The sequence below is a fragment of the Octodon degus genome, unplaced genomic scaffold (assembly GCF_000260255.1).
Source record: "Octodon degus isolate 3935 unplaced genomic scaffold, OctDeg1.0 scaffold00123, whole genome shotgun sequence".
In the NCBI taxonomy this organism is placed as follows: domain Eukaryota; kingdom Metazoa; phylum Chordata; class Mammalia; order Rodentia; family Octodontidae; genus Octodon; species Octodon degus.
The window spans coordinates 952,729-961,820 of NW_004524699.1; the positions used below are offsets into that span (position 1 = coordinate 952,729).

The 9,092-nt window shown below is 62.5% G+C and overlaps 2 protein-coding genes across 2 annotated transcripts; both read right to left on the reverse strand.

The window, feature by feature from the left end:
* Window positions 1-1,801: 1,801 nt before the first annotated feature.
* On the reverse strand, window positions 1,802-4,195 carry Lcnl1 (lipocalin like 1). The gene is made up of 4 exons (XM_023700233.1): window positions 4,097-4,195; window positions 3,668-3,806; window positions 3,182-3,232; window positions 1,802-3,034 (listed from the first exon to the last, which is right to left on the reverse strand). The coding sequence occupies exons 1-4, from the start codon at window positions 4,193-4,195 to the stop codon at window positions 2,799-2,801; spliced, it is 525 nt and encodes a 174-aa protein (XP_023556001.1). The 3' UTR covers window positions 1,802-2,798.
* An 803-nt stretch (window positions 4,196-4,998) lies between these two features.
* Ptgds (prostaglandin D2 synthase) lies at window positions 4,999-8,307 on the reverse strand. Its single transcript, XM_012516726.2, has 7 exons — window positions 7,913-8,307; window positions 6,997-7,136; window positions 6,815-6,891; window positions 6,238-6,345; window positions 6,035-6,136; window positions 5,583-5,608; window positions 4,999-5,121 (listed from the first exon to the last, which is right to left on the reverse strand). Exons 1-6 carry the CDS (start codon window positions 8,033-8,035, stop codon window positions 5,583-5,585), a joined length of 576 nt encoding a protein of 191 aa, XP_012372180.1. The 5' UTR covers window positions 8,036-8,307; the 3' UTR covers window positions 4,999-5,121.
* Between the last annotated feature and the right edge of the window lie 785 nt (window positions 8,308-9,092).

Here is a 9,092-nt window from a genome sequence, read left to right on the forward strand (position 1 = left end):
CTGGGCTGCGCCCTCGCGCCCGCGCGGAGGGCCCTTCGGGTGCGGGTCTGCGCCCTTGTCCCCGCCGAGTGCGGGGTTCCCTCTTGCGGCGTCTGCGCTCTCGACCACTCGTCTCCCTCACGAACCTCCCATCGCTCTAGAGACACGCAGACCTTCCTCGGGCCAGAGTGTCAGAGCGAGAGACGTAGGGCAGCCTCCGTACCCGCGTGGTCCCCGCATCGAGCATGCTGGCCGTCCGAGAAGGACCCTGACCCTGTTGCTCGTGCGCCAGTACTCGCCGCGCTGAGGTCGTGCCGGGGACCCGCGCGCGGGCCGCTGATCTTCGGCCCGGAGAAGAAGAGGCGAGGGACCCCCGGGGGCCGGGGCGCACAGGCTGGGTCCGCCAGGGTCCTGCTCCGGCCTCCGCCCACGCCATCCTTGGTGCCTTGCAACCTCGCCACCTTCGTGCTACCCTGGGGTCCAGCTCCAGCCCCCAGCGTCTCCGCGAGGAGAGCCGCCCAGCCCTGCCCCCTCTCCTGAGTCAACACGAAGTCTCCTGCGGGTCTTGTATCACGTTCTACCTTACTCATCCTGCCAGCCCAACAACCTGCTCCTGCACTTCCCCGGGCATGTGATTCCCCTCCCCTGTGACTTCCTCCTGCCTGTCACGACTCCCTCCATCTTAAATGGCTCACCGTGCTACTGGACGCCCAGAGATGGCCCTGTGAGGAGCAGCAAGGCTGGCCACCACCAGGAAGGGAGCTGGCAGGTGGCCTCCCTGTGAGCTAGAGGTGGGGGAGAGAGATGTGAGCCAGGGCCTGGGGTTCCCGAGGTCAAGAGTCTAAGCATTTTGGAATGGGAGCCAAAGCTGCAGAGGAGACCATGAGCTATGGGGGACAGCATTCCAGGCGGGCCGGCCTGTGCAAAGGCCCTGGGCAAAGCTGGGAAGGCCCGCATAGAAGGTGGTGCCTGAGGAAACCGTGTCACGACAGCTTGTCATTTGGCCATCCTGGGGACTTTGATCGGATTTCAGTGAGGAGGACCCTCTGGAGGGGTGGAGGTTCTGAGCAAAGCACAAGAATGGACAGCTTGTAAATACTGCATCCCCTGGACTTCCAGGTGGAGAAACAGCTGAAGCTTGCCCTCCTGTGGCCAGAGAAGGGTGGTGCAGGCCCCGACAAGCCGCAGGAGGAATTGAGAGCCCGCTTCATCCCGGAAGCAAGAGCAAGGTCCCCGAGGCTGTGGCTGGCAGCCTGCACTTCCCCTCCTGCAGGCGCTGGAGCGGTGGGGGAGGACCACAGCGCCACGGGGCCGAGCCTGAAGCTGCTCCCCCGTCCCTGCTGATGCTCAGCCAACACCTCCTGCCCCAGCTTCTGGTCCGCGTGGAGGAGGGCAGATGGAGGGGTGGAGTGTGTGGCGAGCGGAACTCAGCTCTCAGCTCGGCCCATTGAGAGCGTGGGGCTCAGCACCCAGAAGCGACAGGGCCTTCCCCGCAGGACATAGCCCGGCTCAGTTTGTGGCGACCCGGGCCTTGGGGTGGGGAGTCCTGTCCCTGTGCCCTCTGAGCCCCATCAGGAACAGAGCTTAGCAAACAAGGCTTGTATTTTTAGTGAAAAATTTCCAAGCAACTGAGAGAGTAGCCTACGGCTCTCCAGGTGGGAGGATTATTCGTATTTTGACAAACTCACACCCTGTTGCATTAATTTTTCTGAACCATCTACATTTGCATTTACCCTCACAGCTGCTGAGCAGAGCCCTGTAGCAAGAATGTTGTCTTTTTTGTCCTTCACAAAATTTTGGACGCACTTGGCTGGCAGGACTGGCTGTGAGGGCGTCTCTCAGCTGGCTCTGTACTACAGCCAGGCAAGGGGGCACGGAAGGGACCAGGGAGGAGTGCTGCGTCCAGAGCCAGAGTCGGGGAAGCTGGAGCACCAGGGGGTCTCTGTAGACCCCAAAGGCCAGTCCATCACCAGTGGCTGCCAGATCCAGGGTGCATGTGCTATTGAGCTAGACTCCAGGGAGCCAGGAAAGCCTCTTTGATGCTGGCTTCTGCCCCCGACCTCTGCCATGACCTCAGCTAAGTCAGCCCCTTCTGGGCTGACACCAGTGCAGGAACCCAATGGTAGGGGCCACCGTGAGTGGTTCCAGCCTGTGCCCAAAGGTGCCTAGCTGTGGTGGGTCCTGGTCCCTAGGGGCTCAGCCACTCTCATGGCCACCTCTATTCCAGGCCACCCCACCACCCACCCTGCCCATTTCCCAAAAAGCACACCTCAGATGACTCTCCAAGACCATTTATTGTACCTAGGGGGCTGGGGGTGAAATGGGGTGCTTTTTGCAGAAGACACAGCAGGCTCAGTCCCCGCCAGCACTTGACCAGGAGCCCTCACCGCAAAACAAGTGGCAGGTTCCAGGCACTCTTCCTGGCCAGTTCTAGACACTGTGCTTATACCGGCCCTCCCGGCCTCTTCCTGGCCCAAGAGGGAGCACTCCATGGGGAGCCCCACACCGAGAGCCCCTTGTGTTCAGGGCACTCACCTGGGACATCATGTTGGTACGCTGCTCTGTGGAAGAGAATGGGCTTCAGGCACCCCTCGTGCCCCTTGCCCTGGGGCCCCACACTCCCAGTAGCCACCCCCCCATTCTGGGGTCAGTGCAGTAAACCACAGGGCCTGGCCCTGCCAGGCTGGGTCTGGGGCCCCTCAGTTCCCTCGTCCTGGAGCTGGGGCAGGGGGTAGTGCTCACCCAACTTGAGCAGCAGGGCGCCCTGGCTGGGGTTCAGGCCCACTTCAGGTACCAACTGCTGCATCTTTTGGGCGCCTTCAGGAAACGGCACTGGGACGTGGCCTGAGGCAGGAGGGCATGTGAACATGGTCCACCCGCAGGGAGCAGCAACACCCTAACGCCCCGTCGGGTATCCAGGGAGCCGTAGCCCCTTTCCGCGCTCCATAGAGCTGCAGCCAGATGTTCCACGCGCCTGCCTTCTGCGTCTCAAAGTACATCACCGCGAAGTGCTCGTAGTCAGTGAAGGCCACATGGATGTTGCTCTGGGCCATGGCTGAGAGCCGCGGAGGGAGAGGGGCAGAGAATGCCTGGATGCCCCACCAGGAACCACGCCCACCGGACCCCACGCCCCCGACCCCAGCGTGGTCCACTGACCCCACAACTCCGCTGCCCACCCGCTCTCCAGGTCCCGGCACCTCACCTGGGTTGCTGAACTGCCCGTGCATAGCGCCCTTGGTGTATGTTGTCTCTTCTGGCACCCGTGTTCAGGCCTGGGGGGACCTCACACCCGAGCCTCCGCCCATGCTGTACCTGCTTTCTCTCTGGTGTGCCAGTCCTCTGGCCACCCCGAAAGCCTTAAGGAGCCTGCGGGTTGCTGTAAGGCAGCAGGTCCTGCCAGGGCCTGGCTGTGTGGGGCTTGCTGGGCACACACGGAGCGCAGCCACCCAAGCCCTCTACAGACACATCTACAGACACGCAGACAATGCGCAGACGCAAATGCACACGTGCAGACATACACTGACAGTCCGTGACACCCAGAGCACAGCCCTCCTGAGGTGCAGGTGCACCTGACTCGGGCTGTCCTCCTGGGCTGTCAGGACCACCTTGGTTCCTGCTGACTTTCATGTGGCCTTGCACTGGCCTCACCTGGGGCTGAATTTGAGCTGAGATCATGGGGTCACTTATGTGGGGTACCCAAACTTGATAGCCAGGTCACCGTTGGTGAAGGAAGTCACTGAGACTACAGGCATCTTCATATCATCCTTGGAGTCCTGGAAGCCCTGGTCATCCGACACAGCCCCAACTACACACCAGAGGCCCTGGAACTACAGGAAGGGCTAGAGAGCTGGGAGGTGGCCCTGTGCTCAGGCAAGCCTACCACACCCCACCTGAGCAGGCCACTTTTCCAGCAGCACCCTGAGCTGGGGACAGGGCAGCAGCTGCCCACCTGGCTACAGGCCCTGAGGGCAGTGAGAGGCACCATCCACAGAGGGGTGGGGTGTCCTCCAGAGGCGCATGGGGGCTCTTTCTGAGGCTTCAGAGTCAGAGAGTCTCTGATGGGGAAACAGGTGGGGCAGGGCCCCACCATGTGGACAGTGAGTGGGAGCAGGCACACCTTGGTGGGGTCAAAGTTGGCCTGGATGGGCACCTGAGCCTGGCCTGGGGACAGCTGGAGCAGGGTGAGGAGAGTAGCTGGCAGCACAGAGGGCAGCATTGTAGAAGGGCCTCGAGATACTGGGCATGCAGCAGAGCTGGGGCAGCCTCCTCTGCCATGGCTTTATGTCCCCAAGATGGCCTGGAGCAGCTAGCCCAGGACACAACCCACATGATAGGCTGTGATCCAGTTGCACCCTGCAACTCCCAGCCCACCCTGCCAGCTCCTGTTTCCTGCCAGGCAGTGGGGACTGACACTCCTGGCAGCCTCTGGCCCCATACCCAGCCTTACTGGCCCCTAAGCCCCGCACCTGGCCCAGCCCAGTCTCCTCATCCAGGAAGCCTGCCCAAAGGTGGCCCCCCACCTGTGAGCTGAGAGGGGCAAGGATCAGGCAAGGGATTCTGTGGAAGCCATAGGGCCACTCTGTCACTTTGTCCTAGTGGGGCCACCAATTCTCTAGCACCTTCCAAACAAATGCACCTTTTCTTCTCAACCCCAGGCCTCTGCCCAACCTGAGTGCACTAATCCCAAAGCTTGACAACCCCATCATTGCCAAGCGCCCACCTTTCCTGCCAGGGGTGGACACTGCCTTAGGGCTTAGCTGCTGAGTGACTGACCCCACCAGCCCAGCCGAGCTGGCTGACAGCCCTGGCCCAGAGGCAGCTTGGGGGGCACAGCATGAGGTGATGGCTGTGGCGAGGTCAGGGTCCTGTGCAGGGTTGTGAATGCTGGACACTGCCCCTTAGCTGTCCCGGCTCAGACCCCACCAGAGGCAAAGGCCTCTTAGGTGACTTCATGCAGAGATGTTGCAGGAGGGGCCTGGGGTGGCTCAGGTGACCTGAGTACAGATGGGCAGGGACAGCTCTGATTTGCTTCCATTTATTTCTCAGATCTGGGGTAAAGTGAGAGGTGCAGAGGCTTTGGGGAGCTCAGGCCAGGGTCTCCGAGGAAGGTGTGAAGCAGAAGAGGCCTGCGGGCTGGGCCACCTGGGGGAAAGTGGATGGGCACACGTGTGGGTCCCAGTGGCTGCTTCCAGTGCACACCTCCCTCCCAGGGCCTCCAGAGCCGGCTCCTCTGCTCCCGAAGCTCTGCCCCCATCCACCAGTGCAGTCTGCTCACCTCCCTGCCTCCCCATCTGGGCTCCGGACGACCTTTGCCCCAGAGTGAGAGACCCCACTGCAGTGGCGCCTGTGGGGGGAGCCTCTCCTGCTGGGGACCTGGCACCCATACTCCTCCCCTCCCCCATGAGCCCTTGAAGGCCAGCTAGACTCCAGTGGCTGGGACCACGTTCTTTTTCTGACGGTCACACCAGACGTCCACTCTGATTAAGGACTCCTGTCTTCCGACCCCTGCCTGCCTTGCCCCTAACAAAGGTGGCAGATATTGTGGAATGTGTCAAGGAGTGGGTCCCTCTTACCTGTGTAGCAGTCCCACCCGACCCACTCACCTATTCCTGCTCCTTCATGCACTTATCTGCCAAGAAAGAAGCCCAGGGGCCACTGTCAGTCCCAGGCCAAGACAGATTTCCACGAAACCGTCTGGCCCCCTGACCCTGAGGAAAAGCCCTGGAGAACTGGTCTAGCTGAGAACTCAAACTGCAAAGACCCAGGCCACCCGCCAGCCCTGCTCTTCAGAATGAAGGCAGTGGTCTTTCTTCCCTGGTGTCCCCATGGGCACCCCCCAGGCCAGGTTCTGGCATCCCAGGATGGCCGCCGGGTACTGGTATCCATCAGGGAGTGGGCCAGTGGAGGCTGCAGTAGAGGTCAGAGGATTGGGGACAGAGTGACAGGCAGGTCATGGTGGTAGGGCAGGCCAGCCCCTCCTCAACTGCCTCAGGTCCAGGCAGGGGACGCCTCCCTCTAATCCAAGCTAATCCCTGGGGCAGAGCAGCCCCCTCACCTGTTTTTGGCAAGAAGACAATGGTGTCTTCTGTGAAGCCCCGGGCCTCACAGAAGGCGGAGAATTTCTCCTTTAGCTCAGCCCTTGGAGTCTGGGTGCGGCCTGTGTGGATGGAGAGGGGCTACCTCAGTGGCCCAAGTCTTGGGGAGCTACTGAGGCCATGACCCAGTCTGTACCAACTCCACCCAGGGCTGGGCACCTACTGTACAGCGTGGCCATGCGAAAGTCATGGTCGATGCCCTTGGTGTCCAGCAGCGCATACTCATTGTAGTTGGTCTCCACCACGGAGATCAAGGAGGTGCGGTCCCAGCCTGGGGGCCAGAGGCAGCGGTTGGGACCGCAAGCCTCCAGCCACCCTTGCTTAGGGAACCCGCTTCCGTGGAACAGACATGGGCTGTGCACAGGGCCCCCCTCCACCTGCCCAGAAAGTTCCCCTCGTGCTGGCTTCTGTCCTTGTCCCTCCCCACCAGGGCCACAGCCAGCTTCCTGCTTACTGCCACACAGCCCAGGAACTGTCCCAGAACAAAAGTCCTAGGAGACACAAAGTATCCAGGCTTAGAAAATCAGGTCACAGAACTTGCCCAGAATGGGGGGTGGGGGGCTCTGCCTCCCAGCGTGGGAACTGGAGAGGTACAAACAGGCCTTGTGGGCAGCCCAGAAAGGGAAGGCCCTTGCTCCACTCTGCTCTGCATGCCCTGGGCCTGGCCCGCCTGCCAGGGCCGCCTCAGGAAGGCTCCAAGTCAGGGGCCTGCACCCTGCTAGCAGGCGGGCGCCACTCACGCAGGCTGTGATAGCTGTAGGAGCCGGGGGTCCCTGTGGGCTGCAGCTGCATGGTCCGGGTCTCACACTGGTCCTTCCTACAGGCAGGTCACCTTGAGGTCAGGGTTAGGTGGAGAGTGTCCCCAGACCCCGACAGTGGACAGGGCTCTCTGGTCCCTGAGCCAGCCCACCTGCCCACCCACCTGAGGAAGGTGGAGGTGAGGTTGAGGCCACCATCTGCGCTGGGAGCCACCACGGTGGAGCACATGGACATCACTGCCTTCTTCTCCAGGAACCAGCTTGAGTTGGAGGCGAGGCCCGCGCTGAACCAGCGCCCCATGAACTGCGGGAACCCCATCTTTTTTTGTTTTTGTTTTTTGCAGACGGGGGATCGAACGCAGGTGCTTGTGCTTGCCAGACAGACAGACGCTTATGCCGCTGAGCTCCCTCCCTGGCGGGGAGCCCCCATCTTGGCCTCAGGCCGGCTCCACACTTCAGTCTGGCCTGAAGCCCTGCCCTCCATGAGCCACGGCCCACTAGGAGAAGCCCCCCTCCCCGCATAAGTCCCGCCCGTCAGCAAAGCCCCTCCCGCTACAGAAGTCCCGCCTCTACCTCGAGGTCCCGCCCAAAGCTCCGACCCGCAGGACCAGCCTCGCTCCCGACCATCCCAGTCCCTGTTGCAGCGGCTCTCGCTCGTGGGCGTGGGCCAAGCCAGAGACCCCCACCTCCGTTCCTGGAGGGCGGGCCTTGGCGCCCCTCAGCTGAGCACCGGGGTAGAGGGGTTCGCGTCCCCGCTAGCTCGGCCGCGAGGGCGAGGCTATGTCCCTGAGGAGCGGTCCCGCGTGGCGCTGTCTGCTGCGATTCGCGTGCCGTCCGGGCCTGGGACCCATGTGTCCATGGGGACCGAGCTGAGGCGGCACAGTACCTGTGCAGTCCGTGGGTGTGGGGGGACGCCGCCTTGCCTCCTGGGGCACCTGGCAGCTGAGTTCCCGTCAGCTGGGCGTCAGCTGGGCGCAGGCTCTGTGGGTCGGGATTCAGTGCCCTCTCCCCAGGGAGAGACCCCCAAGAGCCGGGTGCCTAGGACCTGTACTGCCTTGGGATGGGGCAAGGCGCCCTCACCTTGTCCTCTTGGAAGTCGGACTGCACGAAGACCTGGGCCTGTGCGCCGAGCTGCAGGACCCCAAGAAGCCCTAACACCTCCAGCAGGAGCAGCCCCATCCACAGAGAGCGGAAAGAGGTCATGATGGAAGCCTGAGGCCTGGTGCCAGCAGCGCGCACAGAGAAGGGAGTGGGCAGGAGCGGCTGAGGGCACCGAAGAGACCCCTATTTATTGGCCAGGCTCGGCCTGTGCCCAGGCCCAAGGACAGCCCACTGCAGCTCGTGATGTGGGGGCGGGGTGTCCAGGACCAGCTGCAGCCTCATCCCCCACAGGGCGGCTTATGCAAGAGGCTCCCACAGAGCTGGCTCTGAACTTGGCCAGGGCCCTGGGGCAGTACCCGCGCAGGCTCAGGAAGGGGCAGCTGAGGGGCAGGGCCATGTCAGGGCAACCTGGCCCACCCGACTCCCGGGCTGTGCACCCTCCCTCGGCGCTGATCACAAAGCAGGGGGCCTCTGGACCATCCTTGGCTCAGCCCTTCCTGGGAGTGTGATGGGGGTGACTCCTCTGCCTGGCCTACAGAGGGGTCCTGGCCTGGCCGCCCATCCCATCGGGGACAGCGGTCCTGGCCCTGTGTCACAGGCAGAGCCTTGCAAGAAGGGGGCCCTGGCTTGGGAACTCGAGGGAGTGTGAGGCAGGCAGGGCTCCCCATACTTCCCAAGGAAGCTCATGGAGGGCCTGCGTGGTACCTTGCTGGGAGTACCTGCTGAAGTCCCCATGCAGCTGTCCCTGCCCCCTCTGCTGGAGCCCGGGCCTCAAGCCTTGCACCTTCCTGGGCTCAGCCCTTCTGGGTCCAGACCTGCCCAGCCCTTGGGCTCCAAGACTAAGCAGTGTCATTTTCTGGCATCTCCTGTTATGGTTTGTGTATCTGTCCCCCCAAGAGCCCCATGCAGTCACTGAGGCGCAGTTCTACAGCTGGATTAACTCACGGTCCAAGGCTGGGCTTATGGGTGTGAGCGCTGCACCCAGCCTGGGGCGGACAGGCTGAGTGTAACGTAAGAGATAAAGGGAGACGGACTTGCTCTCTGCAGCCACTGTTGCTGCCCCTCCTCCCATTTGCTCTTGTGGATTTGCTGTATTCTGCCGCCATGAACGGCTGCCCTCTGCCCTGTGCCAGCCTGCCTCGGAGTCAGCCGAGTACGG